The sequence below is a fragment of the Muntiacus reevesi genome, chromosome 2 (genome assembly GCF_963930625.1).
Source record: "Muntiacus reevesi chromosome 2, mMunRee1.1, whole genome shotgun sequence".
Taxonomy (NCBI): domain Eukaryota; kingdom Metazoa; phylum Chordata; class Mammalia; order Artiodactyla; family Cervidae; genus Muntiacus; species Muntiacus reevesi.
The window spans coordinates 196147870-196169589 of NC_089250.1; the positions used below are offsets into that span (position 1 = coordinate 196147870).

Genomic DNA, 21720 nt, shown 5'->3' on the forward strand with positions numbered 1-21720 from the left:
GACTAGGGCCTCAAGAAAAATCAGAAGGTTTATTAAAACATACTCAGCTCAGACATATTGGCTTTTGAAGAGGTCAGTTTCCCCCCAAACACTAACCTTTTTCATTTTCTGTAAAGGTTAAAGGCTTATGGGTTGTTTTATAGAGAAAAAAAAAAAGCAATACAGTGACTAGAGTATATGCAAAAAGACCCACCCTCATTTATACATTCCGTGCCGTCAGGTTAAAACTCTTTGCTTTGAATCATTGCCTGCGATTATGCTGGCCAAACAGTGCAGAGAACATGGGGCTTTTAATGGCCGAGATGTCTGAAATGCCAAATAAAGGAATGACTTGCTTAGGACAGATGGAAACCATGACAGAAACAATGGCTTGGAAGAGAACCATTTTCATGGAACTTGCAGAAAACTGAGACAAAAATGTCCCTCAGGCCCTCCCAAAGCAGCAAGAAACCCTCATGTGCTCCACCCAACCCTGGCGCTTTCACTACGTCCACAGAGAAGTCCCAAGAGCTCACTGCTTGCTAGGCAGCCGGCATGGCCTCTCCACCCTGGGGTACCCCTGCCGCGTGACAGCATTGTGGAAAATCCACCCCGGCATCTGCCCCCTGGCCAAGCCACGGGGCTCTGAGCTGGTGGCTCCACGTGAGCTTTTGAAATGGATGTGGCCGGAGAAGTGGGGAAGGGCTGGAGGAACACTCACGAGGTGGGAAGAGGGAGGGGTGATCAGGGGAGCGACGGCTGCTCCAGTCGGAAACTGCCCCTTGGAGGCAGGCAGGCTTGCTTCCAGGCAGTGACGCCAGAGCACGTGGCCCAAAGAAGGAACAAAGGCTGGGTGCTACTTTCTAAGTGTGACGGTCCCTTCAACTCCCAGACTGCCTTCTCTTCTTTGGCACAGGCCAGGCTTCCTCTACCACTGCTCATAAAGCTCTTCCCCGGATGCAGTTGGGCTGGGCCTCGGAATCATACCCACAATCTCCTCCACTGCTCCTGACCCCTCTGAAATGTGAAAACCCACGGGCAGGCCAGTGGGGAAGCCCCTATTCGCCTTCCTCAGTGAAATGACCGTCTCCAAGAGGCCAGCTGGGGTCCAGCACTTGCTGGCGAGGGGCGATGGTGTGGGGCTGTCTGTGCTCAGCCAACACCGGCCTGGCCTGCTGGCTGTGAACGCGGTTCTGCTCTTACCCCCAGAGGATGAAACAGTCTTCCCAGCCACATTTTCGAGTGAGCCTAATCCTATTTGCAATTAGCTTTGCTTTAGTTTGCAGGGTTTGAGGTTGGTTTGGTATTACGTGTGTGTGTGTGTGTGTGTGTGTGTGGCAGGGGCGGGGAGGGCAGTTGGTGTTAGCTTTTCAGTTCAGCAGTGTTCACATTTACACGAAATCCCCTTGTCTAGGATTTCCAAATCTCCTGGCTGCGAGGCGGCCTTGTTCAGCTACTGTTACTGATTTCTCCCTCAAGAAAGACACGACCAGGGAATAAAATTGGTAAGAGAGACTCTTATTCTCTGGAACTTAAAGTCTTTCACCAGAGGTGTCTTCCAGTGTAACTTGGCGGAGCAGTTGGGATCTGGAAATAGGAATAACACACTAAGAACTCAGCTTTCAAAGTCAATGTCAGAAACCCATTTGTTAACAATGTACCAAAGCTAAGTTAGCTTGCCTTCTCCTAAAGGGCTTAATAACTCCCAAGAAAAGCAGCAACCACTGTGTGTGAGCTACAATACTCTGCTCGTGGGAAGGCTGTCTACCCCTTTTCTATAATCGCGCACCCGAACAAATGTTTCCTTACCCAGAACCCACATCACTTTCCAAGTCCAGGGTGTTTTTATGTACATTGGCCTTGACTGGACACAGAGGGCTTAAGAATGACTGGTGGGGCTAAATTTATTAAAACCCACAGGTCAAATGCTTGAAATTCAGGCTTTTCTTGGTACCCAATGACAAACAGGCCCACGAATGGCTGGTGCTCTTCATGAATGCAACCCGTGAGCCTACTGCTTTGAGTCCCTCCCACACCAGTGCAAACGATGCCTCTCATACCAGTCAAAGGCCAGGAAAACCCGAGTTTCCTCTAGAGATCAAAGACCATCTCTGACTCACACTGAAAATAAAAATGTTCAGGTTGAGTTATGGAATTGGCACATGATATAGAGAATGGAAATCCAGTTTACACGTGTAAACTGGTTCATGTGTTATTTGTGAAAGAAGCATGTAGCTATGTTTGAAAATTAAATGTGGGAATGAGAGTGCAATTTTGGATCGCTAGAGAAACAAAATGATGTAATTCCACGGAGGCAAAATGTAAATGATGACAATTCTGCTGAAGGTCTGTTTGGCATCAGATAGTATCTATTTTTGTGTTTGTGGGAGAGAAATGATAATCATTTCAATTTCTTAAATCTTTTAAGGAGTGGGGAGGGTGGGGGAACCTGGTACCCAGCTGGGGCATGGGGCAGGAGGCTCATCTAGGTTGGATGCCAGGGTTTTGTGACTCGGGCCTTTTCCTAAAAGTCACTTTCCAAGGAGAATGTGGGTGGGGGCACCTCCTATACGATGAAAAGAAGAGAATTCACTGGGTACGAGAGCCCCAAGAAACAGCGACTCGTTCAAATGACCTACAGATGGTCAACTAACTACAGGGAGATGTCTCATGCATGGAGAAAGGGGGCGAGAGGAAAGAAGAGAAATGGAAACACTGCATGCATCCTAGCTGCAAGGGGTGTTGACGTGATCTGCTCTCTTTGCAGCCCCATGAGCAGCCTCCACAGAGTGGTGTGTCCCTGTCGAAGCTGCCCCCCAGTGCTGACCACTCCAAGGCTTCCTGCCAGAACATCACCTCTTGATACTTACAGTCCCCCCGTTGAGCACAACGGCCATCTCAGTTGGCTGATACACGTTGCTTCTGAACGGAGCGCTGGGTCTGTTTCCCAAGCTGCCATTGCGAAATCCTGCAGTTCGGAGAGCTGAGGAAGGGAAAGGCAACACCACAAAAAAAAAAAAATAAAGGACACAGTTTTGAATTTTGTTTTCTTCCCCTGCATCAACACCATGCTCCAGGCACACGCCCCCCCCTCCCCGCTCCTCCCCTTTGTCACAAGCCAGATTCAAAACAAGAGTCACAAAGGCGCTTTGTTCTCGGGTTCTCTTGGAGCCTGACCCATCTCAGTGGGGCTGAGGAGTCTGCAGAATCCAGGGCGCAGGCAGCTCTCCGGGAGGGCACCCGGGGTGGAGCCTCACCCCGCACCCCCAGAGTGCATGGGTGACAAAGGCAGCGCCTGCATCTCTCACAAAGTCTCTTCCTTCAAAAGACCTGCTCACGGCTGAGTGCCATCCATGTCAAGTTCAACGCCATACTGTGCAACACGGTTTCTGGACACACACAGGGGTGGGCAAGCCTGAGATGCGGGACCACAGGCACATGGTCGAGGTCGGACATCTTCCTGGGAAAGTGACGCGGGAGAGGACGGAGGGGCCCCAGGCGTATGGGTGGGGTCATTTCTGACAGGAAAAAAGGGAGATCTGAAGCAAAGGCAGCAAATACGGTCTGCTCTTTTTACCTCTGAAAGGTAAATGATGTTTCTTATTTGCAGTGCATTTTTACACATCTAACTTTCCTCTTTTGGTGAAGAAAAATCAAATGACACAAAAAGACTTGGGTGAACCACGAATGTGCTCAGTGGGCTATAAAATCTCACATTATGTGATTCCAACTATAATATTCTGCAAAAGGGTAAACTGTAGAGGCAGTGAGAAGATTAGTGATTGGCAGGGGCTTGGGGGGCGTACAGGGCATTTTTAGGGCATTGGAATTACTCTGGGGGATACTGTAACAGTGGAGACATGACCTCATGGATTTGTCCAAGCCCACAGAACTGTACAGAGTGACCTCTAGAAAGCAAATTATGGACTTGAGTTAACAATAAAGTATCAATATTGATTCATCCATTGCGACAAATGTAATGCCAATGCAAGTTGTTAATAACAGGGAAAACCAGAGGGGATGGGCAGGTGGGAACTCCATGTAGTTCCTGTTAAATTTTTCTGTACCTAAAACTGCTCTAAAAATAGTCTATTAAAAGATAACAGAGAAAGAAGAAGCACTATAAAAAAAATCAAAAGTCTGTCTCAATTGTGAGCTGTCGCCTTCATTATCTTCCTTCTCACTGAAGACACTTATCTTACTTTGCCAAGAAAACCCTCAATTAAAGTTCTCCCTGAAGAGAGTCATTTCTTTTTTTCCTGACTAAAAAGTAGTAAGAGGACTTGGGATTTTTACCAATTACTTGGGGAAGGGACCAAAATCACCGTGATAGAGTTACCTTCACACAGTAACCAACCAAGAGCCAGGGCTGGTTATAAAAAATGCTTTATATGTATTATCTCATTTCATTTTCATAGCATAGTAGGTTCTTTTATTATTTCCATTTTACATGGGGCACAGAGTGATTAGGTAACTTGCCCGAGGTCACACAGCTGGTAAGAACCAGCATTTGAATCCAAGTAGAGAGAATTGGTTTCCTAGACCATCATGCTATTTGGGGTCCAAATACGATGTTTTTAATGACTACACTTGGTTACTTAGGAGCAATTTGAATTTAAGTGACATTAGGGGCAAATTGGTCCAGACTGAACCAAGATATAGGCAGAGTGCAGAACGCATGTTCTAAAAGACTTGTGAAAACCTCTTTGCCCTAGCACCTTCCAGCCTTCAGTAGCTCCCACGCGCATACTGACAAGGAGCTGCCCTTCCTGGGGAGCTGAGAAGAGGCGACAGGGACCAGGGGACAGAGAGTCCCCGGACTCTCACTAGTCCCAATTCCGAGCCAAGACCTCCTCGAAGAGAGGGGAAACCCAACAGCACGCTTTCCTCATAAAGCAGAGGCTGGCCAGCTGCAGTGGGGGAATGTGGCTCTAACATCCTCTTCAAAGAAACAAAGGCTCAACCAGATCAGTGTCTGTGGGGTGACCTGGCCCAGCGACCCCTTTGGGTAGTGGTTATTTGGAGTGGTTCTCCTCTGCTAAACATCCCTCCCATATTCTGGGTCCCTGAGTACTGGCTACAACTGCATCCTCCCCAGGGCCTTGAGGTTGGGTATGTGACTTAGGCCTGGCCAGTCAGGTCCAGTCAGAGCTAACTCTGGGATTTTATACTCAAGCATCCTGGGAAATATTCCTTTTCTCTAGTAGGACTCTGTGTGGGTCCAGAGCTGCTGTGATTCTAACAGAGCCAAGAGATGGAGACAGACTGAATCTTGGCATCACTTGAGCCTCCTGGATCTATCCATTTCTGAAGCCTGATCCCCAATACATTTAGTTTTGTTGTTGTTTTGTTTACTTAAATTGCTTCAGATGAGATTTTTTTTTATTAACTTGCATCTTCAAGGGTCCCAACTGACAGCCCACTCTGACCCAGAGGTGAGCCCTCTGAAAGGCAAGCAGGGCTCACCCGCATGGAGGTCCCAAGAGGAATCTAAGAGCATGGGCTAAATGCCAGGCCTCTCCTGTAGAGACTACAAGTGAGGCAAGACGGGGTCCTGCCCCCAAAGCTGACACAGGGCCTTCCACTGGGCAGTGAAGGGGCACAGAGTTTAAATCGCCCTTGGTCTAACGAGATCCGAAAGCCCAAATCCCCTCACGGAGGAAAGAACACTTTTCCTTCCTGCTCCTTTGGAAGGTGAACATTTCATGCGCCTTGTTAGCGCTTTCCAAAATGTGATCTGAAGTGCTATATCGTTTAGTGTATTTTCATCTTCTGTCACATACCTCATGCCTTGTTGATGCTTATTAAGAAACAGCAGGCTGCTGAAGTCCTACATACCTGGGGTCCCACTGGGGGAAGCAAGCAAGGCAGCAGCAGGGGCTGAGCCGCAGGCCAGCCTGGGGCATACCCCTCCTGTCTCTTGACCTCAGGGCTGGACTCTCCAGGGTAGAGAGCCCGAAAGGCTGGCTGGTTAAAATGCAGGAGAAACAGCACCCGCTGTAGCTCCCGGTAAGGCCCCGTGTAGGGCCTGGTTCCCTAAAATACTGAGGTCAGACCAAAGATGACAGCAGCTGTTCTCACCATGGCCAGGAAGGGTGCCCAGGCATTCCCCAGCCAGCAAAGTAGGATTTCTAGAACAAAGGCAATCCTAGCCAGGATGACTATTCATTCTCTCTCTGTGAACCTTCCGAGGGAATTGACTTTGCCTGGTGCCCCGTGAGTTTTGGTGGACACACATCTAGGAGAATGCAAAAAACAGGGCTATTAAAAAAAAGTCTGACAATATCCAAGGTTGGTGAAGTGGGGAGAGGGGATCTCAAACAATTATTCAGGGAAGACTAAATCAGCCCACCTTTCTGTGGGGTGGCATCTGGCAATCAATATATATCAGGATTGAAAGGTGCAGATTCTGATGCATGTCTAGGAACTTTTTTGCAAGGAGGTAATTGATCAAGGACACAAAGATGAATGGATAAGAAAGGTCTTTGCAGCCTAACTTGTATGGAAAGCAGGAAACAAGCAGAGTATTCACCAGCTAAGATCAGAAATAGCTCAGTTACTAAATCATCTGCCTGCAGTGCAGGAGACCCGGGTTCAATTGCTGGGTCGGGAAGATCCCCTGGAGGAAGAAATGGCAACCCATTCCAGTGTGCTTGCCTGGAGAATCCCAGAGACAGAGGAGCCAGGATTGCAAGAGTCGGACACGACTTGGCGAGTAAACCACCACCAAGATCAGGAAAACAAATTTGGTGCCTCCTAGAAAGCTCTGTCTTGTGAAAAGGACAGCTCTGCAGTTGTTGACCTGGAAAGGCCTCCCTCCATGATCCACTGTCAATTTAAGCAAGCGCGTTGCAGACAGCCTCTTAGACAACCAGTGCTTTCAACCTGGTTACATCTTAGAAGCACTTGGAGGGCCTAAAACACTTGAGCCCAAACAGACTTACTCAATCAGATTGAGGAGGCAGGCACTGCTAATTTGTTTAAAGCTGCCCAAGAGACTCTAATGTGCAGACAAGTTAAGAGCTGCTCTGCTGGATTGGTGTGTGTGGGGTTGTGTGTGTGCGCGCGCGCGCGCAAGGTGGGGGTACTGTGTCTGGCAAGACAGGCGCAAACAGTCAGCAATAGTTGCCTTTGGGCAATGGGATTCTGAGCAATTATTATTATTTTCACTTGCTGAACTCCTGATTATTGTTGATCTTCTGTCATCAGAAAGGAATAAAAAGGTTATTTTTGTTTTGGAAAAGAAAGAGGGGAATGAGGGACAATGTCCTTGGCTCTGGAACCAGAGTATGAAACAGATGGGTGTGTGGGCACCTCTGAAGCCCCATCACCCCTGTGCCAGTCCAGGCACTGCTGGTTCTGACATGGGTCCCAAATCGCTTTGATCTCTGGATTTTACATGGATACGACATACTGACTGCATTTTCGCAAGAAAGGATGCAGGGCATTCAGAAAACCAACCTTCCCTCTCTCTGCTCCACTGTGAGCCTGAACAAGTTGCTGGACACTCCTAGACTCAGTTTCCTGCTCTGTAAAATGGGACTGATAATCCCTGTCTTCTCAAGGCACAGAGTTGCTCTGGCACACCTGTGAGATGAGGGATGCTGAAGGGCTTTAAGATGAGAAGTTCTGTGGCAGAGTGATCAGAGTGGGCTCTGGAGCCAGGCTGCCTGCATTCAAACCCTGGCTCTGCCTCTTAGGCAAATTGTTCAGCCCCTCCATGCCTCAGTTTCTTGTCTGCTCAATGGACCTCACTGAGTTATTGCAGGGATTAAATGAGATTAGTTGCTAAAATGCTCAGAATGGTACCTGTCCATCATAAGTACCCAGTAAAGGTTAGCTATCCTTCACTTTTGACGCCCCTAATACTTGTAGGTAGTTCTAGCACCCCACTCATTCTTGCACTGCAGGTGAACTAGACCATCAGGTTCAACAGCACTGATTCTTAACCTTCTAGGGATCACAAATGGCTTTGAGAATTTGACAAAGCAATAGACTAATTGCCCAGTGAATGTATAAAGCTCTACATCCATTTCAGGAGTTCCTGTTACCACTAAGGTCCAAGGGGAGTTTGTGAGTGTCAGATAAAGAGGATCCTATTCCAGGAGAGGCCAGGGAAGAGGTGGCTCCACCAGGACCCCAAGAACCAGTCAGGTGCCTGGCCTCTGCTTATCATATGCCCCGAGGGACCCTCTGGGCTCCCCGTAATGACCCCCATCTCCTGGCCACCAGGGGAGTCAGCCCCACCAGAGCTGTGGCTCATCACTGTCAAATCTCTCGACAAACATAGGCTTGCTGGTCTGGGGCTTCCAGTAAGAAGGAAACTGCTCTGATAAAGGCCACCCCAGGACTGTGATTCTACCCAAGGTGGGGGGAGGGGGAATGAGGGGGGGGTGGGTCTGTCATTCTCCTGGGGGTCTGACCAGGAGCAGGGTGCAGAGGCAGCTGGGCACCTCCTGGTGGGAAGAGGGCTGCGGGTGGTCTTGGAGGACCTGGGGGCTTGACGTGTTTCCCCTGGCCTGTGGGGGTGGGCGGCTGTGCTGAACCCAAAAGGCTGACTCTGCAGACCAGACCACTGCCCAGGCACCTGGGTGAGTGTTACAGAAAAGGGGACTCAACCATTCGGAAGGGGCCACCTCCTATGTCACTGGGCAAGACCAAATCTCTTAGAGCCTCTACTTATTCCTCTGTGAGATGGGGATAATAACAGACCCTACCTCGTCAGCTGGAGGGATGGACTAATGAGATAATGCAGGTTAAGGAGTAGGGTCTGGCATGTAGTTAGTGTTCAAAAAATGATGATTATACTAGGTTATTATTACTACTGCTGCTGCTACTGCTACTATTATTATTATAGTGCCTGATAAATCTTTAGGTAACTGGGAAAAGGCACTTTTAATTAATGCTAAGTACTGGGAACCCAGCTGACTTGCTTTAAGCAACAATGGTAAGAGACACTTCTCCAGCATCTCTAGCAGGGGTACCTGGGGCCTGGGCTGTTTCTTCTTGGCTCACCTGGGGATCCCACCGCAGTAGTGACACATAACCTGGGTTTCACACAAACCTGCCGAATCTCTGCTTTTCTGTTGGCGGAGCTAGTAGAACTTGGTTAGCCCATTTATGGGAGCCCTGGGGGACATTCATGGCAGTGGGAGATAGGAGTTGATGGGCAGATGCCGCAGCCTCCTGTCCTCCAAGGATCAATCCTGAGGCTTGTTCTACACGTGTCCCTGGCAGGAATGAGCCCCAGCTGCCCAAGGTGGTAACCAGCTCTTGACGCTCTTGTTCTGGCGTTTCTGCCTTCCCAGTCTCATTCTCCCTGGCAGGGGTGACCTTCTAAGTAAACTACCTGCAACAAGTCTCAGGCTCTGCTTTCAGGGGAACCCAACCAAGGACACCTTCAACAAGCCAGGTGCCGTGGGGGCCCCTTGCTACAGCAGGACTCACAGCAGCTTTATGGGGTACACAAAGTCTACATCTGGGAAGGGGCAGGATCCCAACCCAGACTCTGACTCCAGGGCCCAAGTTCACCTACTCTTGGAGACAGAGCTAGCGGCAAGAACAGGAGCATTGCCTCTCAACATCCCCCGCATCCAGCTAGCACACGGGCTGCAAACTCAAACACTTCCAGGAAGCAGGCAGCTGATGTTGATACGCTATAGTGGCTGGGACAGGGAGCCACGGGGAGTGTGAAAAGTGAAAGTCACTCAGTCATGTCCGACCCCATATACTATACAGTCCATGGAATTCTCCAGGCCAGAATACTGGAGTGGGTAGCTGTGCTCTCAGATCTCCTGCATTGCAGGCAGCTTCTTTACCAGCTGAGCCACCAGGGAAGCCGAAGGGGAGTGTAGTGAAGAGAAAATGCATGCCCACCTAAAAGGCCACCATCACCTGGGAGGGTAAGAGACAGGGCCTTCCAGCTAGCTGCAGACAACGGTGCCAGGTGAAAACAGCAGCCCAGCATTGCCAGATCCAACTTTTCAAAAAAGGCCAGGAACCTGACTTTTTACATTAAATTAATTGAGCGTGCCAATTAAGTCTCTTCCCAGGTGGCTCAGTGGTAAAGAATCCGCCTGCCAATGTAGGAGACACAGGAGACGAGAGTTTGATCCCTGGCTCGGGAAGATGCCCTGGAGAAGGAAATGGCAACCCACTCCAGTATTCTTGCCTGGAGAGTTCCATGGACAGAGGAACTTGGAGGGCTACAGTCCATGAGGGTATAAAGAGTCAGATACAACTGAACACGCATGCACACTAAATAAATTGATAATGCTGAATCTCTGGGGGCCAGTTTCAGCACAGGGGTCAATGTTTGTGGGCTCTGATCTACCAGGACTACCCCCAGGACCTCCGACCCCCAGTGGAGGAAAAGGAGCTGTTTTGGGAGGAACAGCCTAACCCAGCGGGACAGTGCCCCCTTTACCTGCATTATGTTCATCCATTGAGAAGGCTTTGTTCTCCATGTAGGTCCGCGGCAGCTGCACATCCTCCTCAAACGCCGTCTCCCGCATCCTTGGCTGTGACGTGTCGAAGTAGTTGGGCGTGTTTTCCTGCGGGGCCGGCAGAATGGTGCAGTGGATCTCCGGGATGGCGTGGAAGATGACAAAGACCCAGCCACTGGCCACCAGCGTGATGGCCAAGGTGGGGTCGCCCCAGGCATCTCCCTGTCGTAGCTCGGCATTGCCAAAGAGGTACATGGTCATCCAAGCCACCCAGATGAGCACAGACAGGAAGGCCGTGACCAGGATGCAGACTCCGTTCTGCTTCCACTTCTTGAACTTGCCACACAGCGAGAAAAAGGCCAGCCCCAGGGTGGCCACCAGCAGTACCATGTCATAGATGAGGGCCATTGCGAAGTCCATGGGCTCGTAGGCACAGGCCGGCTTCGCGTCTCGGAGCACAGTCAGCACCAGCCACTCGATGGCGATGATGACCTGCACCAGCATCAGGCACAGGGCCATGCCCAGCAGTTGCCAGCCCGAGGGGCTCTTGCCGTGGCGCACCAGCCTTCTCACTCGCCACGCCTGGCTCAGCAGGCAGGAGAAGCAGAGCGCAAAGAGGACGCCCCAGAGGAACCGGCGGACCGAGCAGATGGTCTCGTCCTCCCGGATGATAAAGGCGAAGGTCAGACCAAAGAGGCCCAGGGTCCCCAGGAGGAAGAGGAAGTGGAGGCCAACGGGGTCCTTTTTCTCCTTGTCCTTGATGAACGGCAGCCGCACCAGCAGGATGAGCATCAGGAGCAGCGTGATCAGGGCGCCCGCCCCGGCCACTGCCTCCACCACGATGCCCCAGATGGTGTCCAGGTCGCACAGGGACACGTACTGAGGGAGAAGGTCCAGCCCGCAGCCCCGGGACGTGCTGGCGTTCTCAGAGGCCCCGGAGGCAATCACGAAGAGCAGGAGGAAGGCGAGCGCCTGGTGGGTTCTCATCTTTCTCTCTGATGCCACCGCGAAGGTTCCAGAAAAGTTGGGGGGAGAAGACCAATTCATGGTGAGACTTCCACTCTCCTGACTTCTTTAAGGAGACCCTATGTCCCTTCAAACCCACCACCAGCCCCTTTCTCCAGGCAGCACAGCCTGGCACCGGGAGTGGGTGAGGATTTCGGTCCCCATCTGCCCCCTTGGCTGGACTCGGTGAACAACCATGAACCGTCAGTGCTAGTGGCTGGAGGAGAGGGTAGGAGGGAAGCTCTCTCTTTGAATACCCTGTCCTAGTCTTTGAATGTGAGGCCGTGTCTGACCTCTTTAAAAATGAGGGAGTAAAATGAGACTCGAAGAGATGCTCATGGGCTGAGCACTCGCTGGGAGAAGGACAGGCCTTGTGGTTTCGGTCCTTCAGTGCTAACAGCTGACACTCCCCGATGACTCAGCCTCGGCCAGGCACCCGACACAGTGAGTCCTCACGCCGGTGACAACAGTCTTGAGGAGGCTGGGACACTTGCCCAAGGTCACACACTCAGCTCCTAGAATCACCCCCTCTTAGAAGCTTCCCTGCATTTCAAACACAGTGTCAACTGTTTTCCTGGGTTCCACCCTTTCCCTCTCCCCTCACACATCCTACCCTTCTCGCAAAGATCTTCCGAGAATCCATCCTCTTGCTCCAGGGAGCCCCCCCTCTCCTGGAGAGGCCTGCAGGATGCCCCAGAGACGGGCTTATTAACCCGAATCTCCTCTTTCCTCCCTGCTTCCTCTGCTTAGACCCCTCCCACCCCCGCTTTCATGGAAAACTGCTCCTCCGCACCCTGGTCTCAGCTCTCCTGTCATCCACCCAGACCTTGGCCAAGGTCACACCCCTCCCCCTCCCCAGCACATCTTGTCTATTTCTTAGGTCTAATCGCATCTGTCATCCTTTCGCCTGCTTACTTTGTTTCTCTGGTCCCTTCCTCCTCTCCTCCCTTCCTGTCGTTCTTCGCCACCAGCTGCAGGAGGACAGGGACACTGTCTTGTTCATCAGCCCAAACCAGGGTTTCCCAGCCCAGGGATCACGGACACTCTGGGCCCAAGTCTCCCTTGTTTGGGGGTCTGTGCATTGTAGGAGGTGGGGCAGCACCCCTGGCCTCCACCTCCAACTGAAGCATACCCTCTCTTAGCAGTGACAACCCCTCAACATTTTTTAGACACTGCCAACGTTCCCTGGGGGATGGGAAATCACAGAATGAGCACCACTGGTGAAGAACCAGCACTAAGAAGATGCTTCTTAAATATTGCGGGAATGAGACTTCTCAGCAGGGCTCTCCTCTACCCACTGCCACCAGGTCCTTGCTTTTGCAGGGAGTCTGGCCTTGGGAAAGCCCTGCCTGCCCAGCTCTGCTGTGCTACGCTTCTGGGCATCTTAAGGCAGACTTAGCTCCACCCACAGTGAGGCTGTAACCAGCCACCTCCCAGGCAGTTCAGCACATCCCTGGGGCTTTCCTAAGTAAATGCAGTATCGACCACTTCTCTCTCTCTCAGCTACTTGATGGGATATAGTGAGCAGCTCTGATCCTGCCTTGGCCGCAGGATAAATTATTGATGTCACAGAATGAGAAGGAGCCTGGTGCTACAGGGTGATCCTTCCTTTGCCCAGAGATGAGAGAAGGCAGGAACAGAGGGTATCTGACAAGAGATGCTCCTGAAACAAGCACCCAGACAGTGGTAATCAGGCCCCTGGTCCCACCACTCTTCATGCCGTGTCAGTCAGAAAAGTGCCACCTCAGCTATTTATGCCTTGTCTACACACCCCCTGTAAGTTACTTACTTAACTGACTCACCATGGTCTCTTGAAATTGACTCAGAAGAAAGCTCAACACATTGGAATCCCTGTTGATGGAACTCATGTTGCATCCCCATTGCCATATCCCAATGTATCACCTTTGGAAAAAAACGCTGTCCTAGTCAGAGCTGTTTTATCACAAGAGCACACTTGGAATCAAAATTTAAGAATCAACAAGCCCAGAAAAAAAAAAATTTAAAAACTGAATTTGCTGGAACAAAATGCCATTGGCCCCTGACACATTGTAGTGGATTTCCTCTAGACCTCTCATCAATGGCAAATGTGATTAAGAGACTTCTCAGCAAGTGACAACAGAACACACCCCAGGCAGCCTTTCTAGTTCATACAGAAGCCAACAATCCCCAGGGCGGCTGGGAGGAGACAGGGAAGAAGGTGCTCCTGGAGTCTTGACCATCAGCCCTCTCCCGAACTCTCCCCACACACCTCCAGGCCACTGGTTCTCAGCCAGGGTGATTATGATCCCAGGGAACACTGGGCCATGTCTAGGGACAGTTCTGCTTGTCACAACTGGGGAGGGAAGTGCAACTGGCAGCCTCTATCGGGTAGAGTCCAGGGAAGACGCTAAGCATCTCGTGCTGGAGAAGACTCTTGAGAGTCCCTCGGACAGAAAGGAGACCAAACCAGTCAATCCTAAAGGAGATCAACCCTGAATAGTCACTGGAAGGACTGATGCCAAAACTGAAGCTCCAATACTTTGGCCACCTGATGCGAAGAGCTGACTCACTGGAAAAGACCCTGATGCTGGGAAAGACTGAAGGCAGGAGGAGAAGGGGATGACAGGGAATGAGATGGTTGGGTAGCATCATTGACTCAATGGACATGAGTTTGAGCAAACTCCGGGAGATGGTGAAGGACAGGGAAGCCTGGTGTGCTGCAGTCCATGCAGTCACAAAGAGTTGGACACGACTGAGTGACTGAACAACATGCCTGAGATGGCCCTCACACTTGAGTGATCTGACCCCACATGTCAGCAGTGCTGAGGATGAGAAAGCCTGGTTTATATTGAGAACAGACTTGATGAGGAAGAAGCCAGGGGACCAGCCAGGCCTCTCAGCCTCATGCCTGCACACCAGGTCGTTTCCTTGCATGATCTAGACTTTCTTTAGCTGCCCCCACTCACTCTCTTGGAGGAATCTCCTCTCTTCAGACCTGCCTACAAGTTGAAACTTGGTCCTGCCGGTTCATCCCTCGGTTCTGCCGGCTCGTCTCTCTTCCTGACTGACCTTCCAACCACAACAGGAAAACCAATGTGAAGAAAATAGAAAGATGGCAATCAAGCTTCTGAAATTGTGTGGGTTCTTCTGGCTGTGGTCCCCGTCTCTAGCTCCCACTCCTTTCCGACATGGGAAATAGATGCACTCTTGCTTTCTGCTTTCATTCCTGAGGGTGGAACCCTTTCCTTCCTCCAGTTCTGAAAAGAGTTCGAGCTCCTGATTTTCCTCTGGAGAGCCCCCTTCAGCCCCAGCTGCGAGCCCCAGACCCTGCCTGGCCAATTGAAGCATTTATCCCACCCTCTGGCCGCACTGATTGGCCAATCGAAGCATTTATCCCACCCTTTGGCCGCACTGATTGGCCAATCGAAGCATTTATCCCACCCTTTCGCTGCACTGATTGGCCAATCGAAGCATTTATCCCACCCTTTGGCCGCACTGATTGGCTCAGGGACAGGCACTTGACCTCAACTAGACCTATGAGAATCAGTCTTAGGATTTTTGCTAGAATTAACTGGAAAGAGGTTTTCTCCTGTTACTAGGGTTAATAAGCAGAAAGGAAGGCAAAAGGAGAAGAGGGAGGCAGAGGATGAGATGGTTGGATGGCATCACCGGCAAAATGGACATGAACTTCAGCGAACTCTAGGAGACAGTGAGGGAGAGGGAGGCCTGGCGTGCTGCAGTCCATGGGGTCCCAAAGAATCGGGGACACAACCGCAACTGAACAACAACAACAAGCTAAAAGGATATAAACCTGGAGCTGGAGAGGCCATATTTACCATCACAGGAAAGAACCTGCCTGAGAGGAAGGCTGGCCCACAGGAAATCATCACGTGATGGACAAGAGTCCCAGTACACTGCAAGGCTGGATTCAGTTATGCCTGAAGCCAGATACCCTGGTCTTTGCACCTCCAGCAGCCAATTAAGTTCTCTTTTTTGGATTAAGCCATTTTGAGATGGGTTTATGTAACTTGTTAACAAAGAAGTTCTATGATGTATCCCACATGATGTGGCCCTCTTCCTCCAAGAAGTCCTCGTTAACCAACATCCAGGCACCAGGGGCTTTGGAAGCATTCAGTTGTCCCAAGTAGGTCATTATCACTGAGAGGGATGCCCATGAGGTGACAGTCACTGTTCTGCAGAACTCTGTCCAGGATGATCAGAAGGAGGGCTACACCACCTCAGAGAATGAAGCTGAGTCCAGCTCATCTAGGCTTTCTGGGGGATTCAGAATTGCCCTGTGGAGTTCTCTTACTGCCGTAGTGAACACAACAATGACTGTTAACTCTCACAGGTTTTACAATGCTCTAGGCCCTCTGCTATGCACTTCACATGTACTAACACCTAATCATCTGGACAATGATACCAGGAGGCAAGTGGTATCACTATCTGCATTTTACACGAAATAAAACAGAGAGGCCAGTTGGCTTGCCCAAGCTAGGACAAGCTATACAGCTAGAAAGTCGTGGAATCAGGAGACAAACGTACTATTGTTACTGGGCTCTTCCGACAAACCAGGGCTCTGGAAATGTCACTGGGTGAGCCCTTCGCTAGCCAGTCTGTCTAAATTAGGTTCCTTTTGCCCTTTTATGCTCTATACCAATGCTCCTGATCTTTATCTTTGTAGCATGTACCACAATTTTCAATTGTTTTATTTTATTACTCTTTTGGTCTGCCTCCCCCATACCCAGGCTCCTGTTTTGTTCTGCATCAATTCCCCAGTACCTGGCACACGGGCAGTGCTCACAGCCCAGTTGCTGAATGAATGGACTGATTAAATATGGTCTCCAGCCCTCATGTCATAGGGCTGGAAGGTGCTCTCACGGTCATCTTATAGAGGAGGGGACTGGGGCTTAAGTCCAAGTTTGATCCTCAGGCTGGCAACAGCAGCAGCATTGCCTGGGAGCTTGTAAGAAATGCAGACTCTCCAGAGTGGGCCTGGCCACCTGTGTTTCCACAGCCCTCCAATAAGCTCCAGGTGTGCTCAGATGCTTGTGTGCACTGAGGTTTGAGAAGCACGAACGTATACAGCTGGGGAGCCAGAACCGTGGCCCTACACCTTCTGCTTCACTACCGCTGCCCCAGACCCTACTTAGGCTCCATCGCACTGACTGTCAGGTTAAGCCCCATCCAGCCCCATCCTCCACCTGAGGCCTCCCCCTGCCAAGAAGGGAGCTCTCCAGGATCCCCAAACTGCACAAAACCTGATTAGAGGTTTGGAGTTGGCCCCAGGGCAAGGCTGACTGGGGCGGGATGAATATATGGCAACAAATCCATGGGATGTAGGCATGCAGCAGCTCAAAAGGAGTAATGAATAAAGTGACGAATGTGCAAGACTCGGCTCACATACTAATTACTTTGCTGCCGGCCAGGCTCCCAGAAATGTGACTCATTCAGATGCTTTTAAATACACTGCGTCGCACACGCACGCGCACACATGCTCTCTCTCCCCACAGAGGGGCCAGAAGCTGCCGGCAGGTGGTGGAGCAGCACGCACCATTTCTCACAAGCTGGGGCCTGCAGAGGCTGGAAAGAATGCAGACAAGATTCCTTGTGCGAGGACAGGGCTGCAGGCCACAAGCAGGGCTGGTTCTCCCAGCCTTGATCCTCACCAAGCAGCATGAACTTTGGGTTTCCGATTCTGCCTCTGGCATTGCTAGAACCTTGTGACCTGGGGCAGCAGACTTAACCTTACTTGCCTCGGTTTCTTCATCTACAAAACGGGAGTGATAACACCCGTCTTGCGGGGTTCTTGTGAGGATTAAAATAATAAGTAGGGTTTAGGACTATAGTTAACATGGGGTAAGCACTTATATATAAAGTGTCTGTTAAATAAATAACAGACTGGCAAATGCCCTGAGGTTATGAACTTTTCTGACTTTCCTTTTCCAGGAGGGGCAGTTGCCGTGGAGATGGGAGACAAATAGGCTTACCCAAGTGTTGGTTCACCACTGGTTTCCTGCCTCCACCATCACATACCGAGAAAAGAAGTCCCTGAGGGGGTGTGAAGGGGAGAAGCCTTTGGGGTGGCCTACCTTCAGTCCAGTTCAGTCGCTCAGTCATGTCCGACTCTTTGCGACGCCATGGACTGCAGCACGCCAGGCCTCCCTGTCCATCACCAACTCCCGGAGCCTACTCAAACGCATGTGGTTTACCTTGGAAACTCTCAAGCTCTCCTGATTTCCCGCAGCAGGTGCTCTAAATGGCGGCTTGACCTCAAAGGTGGTTTTCCAGAGGGGAACCAGTGCTGGAGGACCCGAGGCCAGTCTGCATGCCCTAAAACTGGGTGCCCCTGCTGAGGAGTCAGAAGCAGACACCCGGAAACCAGACACCAGCCCTTCTGGGAACCAGCGTCCTCACCTTCCCACCCACCAGACAACAGGAGATACAAGACGTACAAAACTGCTCTGGAACATGCCATTCTGACCTGCTTCCCCTTGGCTACTGCCAGCAGAGGCACCTTTAACCCACCTTCTCTAAAGAAGTGGGGAGGAGGCTCTGGAGCATGGACGGGAAAGAAAAGCCAAGCAGGTCTGGAGGGCCTTCCCTAGCCCTGGGCATGTCTAAAATACCACTGAAACCTGGCACAGAATTTACACCCCCATCCGTGTCCTCAAGGGTGGAAGACCTCAGCTGGAGGAAGTCAGACAGAACTGAGTGACATAGGGCATTACTTAACCTCTCTGACCTCCAGTCTTTTCCTCTGTAAAACAATGATAGTAATAATGCTGCTTTCTCAAAGCTGACGTGAAATGTACTTAGACAGTACTCAGCCTGGTGCCTGGCGGACAGGGAGCACTGGGTCCTGACTTGTTACAAAAACAATGACAATTCTCAGTGTCCTGTTGGGAATAGGAAGTGGTAACACGACTTGGCCAGTCTTCCTGGAAGTGACGGGATGAGCTGGGACTAGAACCCGCTGCTCAGGACTCCTGACCTCAAGGCCGCTGCACCCTGGTTGGATTCCCCCATGTTTGGAGGGCCAGGATGAGGCTGTGGAGCCTGTTTCCCCACGCACCCCAACACCACACTCTGTCCCTGCCCACTCCCCTTGGAGCCGCTGGTGCATTTCCTGCTCCTGAAGGATTAAACTGTTACAAGGTTTCCTGACACTAAAACTCTTTCCCAGACCTGCAGTCTTATCCTTTGATATCTTTTCCAAGTTATACCGTCTCATAATCTTTAGTTCCCAGCACCATCCAGACCACCAGACTATCTGGGGGCCCTTGAATTTAATAAGCCTCACACGTTAGTAAACAGGGTTGTCAGAACACAGGCTCCATGATCCATGAATATGCAAAGCAGCTCCAATCCTGTAAATAAAAGCAATCATTTAAATGCAAATTGCATCCTTGGCTGCCCGTTCCAGGGTGGATGGTTCCTCTCTGGCTGTAATTCCGAGAAGAAAATGTGACTAACTCAGAAGCCCCAGGAAGCTCTGGCGTGGAAGTGCTTATGGAGCCGTGGGCGCTGCGTGGGGGCTGCTTAGGGTGGACAGAAACTGGGAGAAGTGGGTTCTAAAACCTGACCCATCCCTGGCGTAAGCTCATTCAAAGCAGTCCCCACAGGTCCGCTTCCGAGGCTCCCGGCGCCTCGCCATCCTGAGTCAGAATGAAAGGGGAGCTGCTTTCCCTCTCCTTGTGGAGGTCAGGGGAGCTTTTAAAAATCAGATCTCGTGGCTTTCCACTCCAAGCCCTCCCTCCAAAGATTCATTTAGGAGAATAAAACCTAAGCTCCTTTCCATGGCCTCCCAAATCATGGTTTGGTTGGTCTCTGCCATCTCCTTTCAGACTCCCACTCTCAACATCTGCCTACGAGCTCCAGCCACAATGGCCTTTGTTCAGTTTCTCTAAGCTCATTCCCACCTCCCAGCCTTTGCACTCGCGGTGCCCTCTGCCTGGTTCAGTCTTTCCCCAACATCTGCCAGTGGCGGGGGAGGCGGGGGGCGGCTCTGTCTTGCAAAGCTCCACTAAAATGTCACTGCGCAGAACTCTTGTCACTTTATTTTACATCATCCTGCTTTATTTTCCTGGCAGCACTTATCCCAATTGGAAGTTCTATCCACTTACTATTTATTTACTTATTTAGTGTTCGCCCAACTCCCCAGTGCTCTGAGAGCAGGGGCTTATCTGCCAGTTGTGTAGCTGGCACATTTACTGAAATAATACATTAACCAATCAAGATTTTAAGCTTCTCTCTCTAAGACTGCTTGTCTTGCTGCCTGTGCCCTAAATGGCGACTCCTTCCCACTTCCATTTTTCCTTTCCCAGCTCAGTTGACCACTTTTCAGACAGAGCAGAAACAGATAGGAAATAGTTCACTCCACAATCCAGATACAAAACTGGCCGGGTGGAGGGCTCCCAACCAACAGACACCGATTTGCATTCTATTTACATCCTATTTGCATGCAGTTTAACTCAACGTCTTGAGTCCTCCAGAAAGCCTCCATCCCTAGGGAAACTTATGAATCAAGGTTCCTCGGCAGAAGTTCCAAAGCTTTTGTGCCAAGCCCCTCCCCCACTTTTCCGCCTCTTTGCGAGGACCCCCAGTTCCTCCTGGGCTCTGCTCAGGTCCCCCCCCCCACCCCCCATACTGGCGCAGTTGGGCAGCCAATGTGGCGCGTGGCCCGGGGCCCCTGGCGGGGACGCCGCTGCCCGCCACACTCCAGGGGCCTTTGTCCGCACTCCAAGGAGCCGCCCCCTTAGCGAACTGAGGACAAGTTGCATTGAGGGGTTGGGGGGGGGGGGCGACTGGCTAGGCCTGGGAGTGACATAGCCGGGGAATGAACCCATGGGCTGCGCTGGAGCCGTCCTCGGTGGCAACGGTACACCCTCTCTGGCTAGTTAACCAGCCCTCTGGCCGAGGCGGGTGCGGGCGGTAGGGGTACCGGGATGCTTCGGACTGAAAGCCTGTGTCCCCCAAAGGGTGGGGACGCAGCACAGGGCTGATCATCGCCTCTAGTCTGGCCGGAACTGAAACGCTAAGCCCCGCCATTGTATGCAGCCGCCCCTCACTTGTACCCCAGCTCCAGGTCCCAGCTCTGCCTCTTTGCCCCCGCAGTGTCCCCTCCTTGTCGGTAGTGCGTAGCCGCGGCCGGCTGAGAGCTAGACCCCCAGTCCCTACGGCAGGTGCGGCAGCTCACCTCCAAAACTCGCCCCTTGTGCCCCCGGCTCCGCCTGCCCTGTCTGTGGTCAGGCCCCGCGCCTGCCACGCAGCCCCCAGACCTGCCCGCGGCTGCCCTCACACGAGTCACTCGGGCACGCCTGAAGTCCCTTACAGTTCCAGCGGCGCTTTGCCTGATCTGCGATCGCCTCCAGACCCTCCTCTGAGACTCTGATCTCCGCCTGGTCCGGGAATACCGCCCCCGCCTCATAAAGGTCCCAGCCTTCTCCTCCACCCCCTGCCCCGCGCTCTGCGGGCTCCTTCTCCCGCCAAACTGTGGTCCTCCAGCCCGGAAACCCCAACTCCCCCAGCAGATTAACGCCTTGGGGAAGAGGGGGGACTCAGAAAAGCCCAAGAAGCAGACCCCATCCCAACCCTCCCAAGTCCACCGCGGGAAAACTTTCTGGGGTCGCCGCAGCGCCCTCCACCCCGCCGGCGCGGCTGGCACTCACCGACCCCCGCGGCCCCGCAGCGCCGACGCTCCCGCTGGCCCTCGGCCCGAGTCACATCTCTGCAGCGCCGCCGTGGCCCCAGCCCAGCGATCCCGGCCGCCCGCCCGTCCGTCCAGCCTCACTGCATCGCCCTCGCGAGCCGCAGCCGCGCGAGGCGCCCCCTGGCCCGGCCCGCGCTGCTGCAGCCGCCGCGGCCCCGCCCCCTGAGGCCCCGCCCCCAGGGCGTTCGAACCCCGCCCCCGTCCCGGCAAGGGCTGATTGTTCTAGCGGAACCTCGCTCTCCGCCTGCAGCGCCCGAGACGAGCCCCCTCCAGTGTCCGCATTTAGAGAACACCACCCTCACATCCACAGCGCGTCCAAAAGCACTCTGGACGCGCCGGACACTTTCCTCCGTTGATCCACTTGCAGAAACTGTGGGTTCCTAAACAGCTGCTGTTCTTTCGCCCAGTCGTGGCCGACTCTTTGCGACCCCCCTGGACTGCAGCACGCCAGGCCTCCCTCCTCCCTGTCCCTCACCATCTCCTTGAGTTTGCCCAAGTTCATGTCCGTTGCCTCGGTGTTGCCATCCAGTCATCTCATCCTCTGACGCCCTTTTCTCCTTCTGCCTTCCGTCTTCTCCAGCATCAGGGACTTTCCTAATG

General features: G+C 52.1%; 1 protein-coding gene across 2 annotated transcripts; it reads right to left on the bottom strand.

The window, feature by feature from the left end:
- Positions 1-10: 10 nt before the first annotated feature.
- GPRC5B (G protein-coupled receptor class C group 5 member B) lies at positions 11-21261 on the bottom strand. 2 transcript variants are annotated; one of them, XM_065924436.1, is made up of 4 exons: positions 21080-21261; positions 10406-11419; positions 2850-2962; positions 11-1566 (listed from the first exon to the last, which is right to left on the bottom strand). In XM_065924436.1, exons 2-4 carry the CDS (start codon positions 11409-11411, stop codon positions 1522-1524), a joined length of 1164 nt encoding a protein of 387 aa, XP_065780508.1. In that variant the 5' UTR covers positions 11412-11419; positions 21080-21261; the 3' UTR covers positions 11-1521. The 2 variants fall into 2 exon arrangements, with proteins under 2 accessions (XP_065780508.1, XP_065780507.1); XM_065924435.1 differs by lacking the exon at positions 21080-21261 and adding an exon at positions 13232-13403.
- Between the last annotated feature and the right edge of the window lie 459 nt (positions 21262-21720).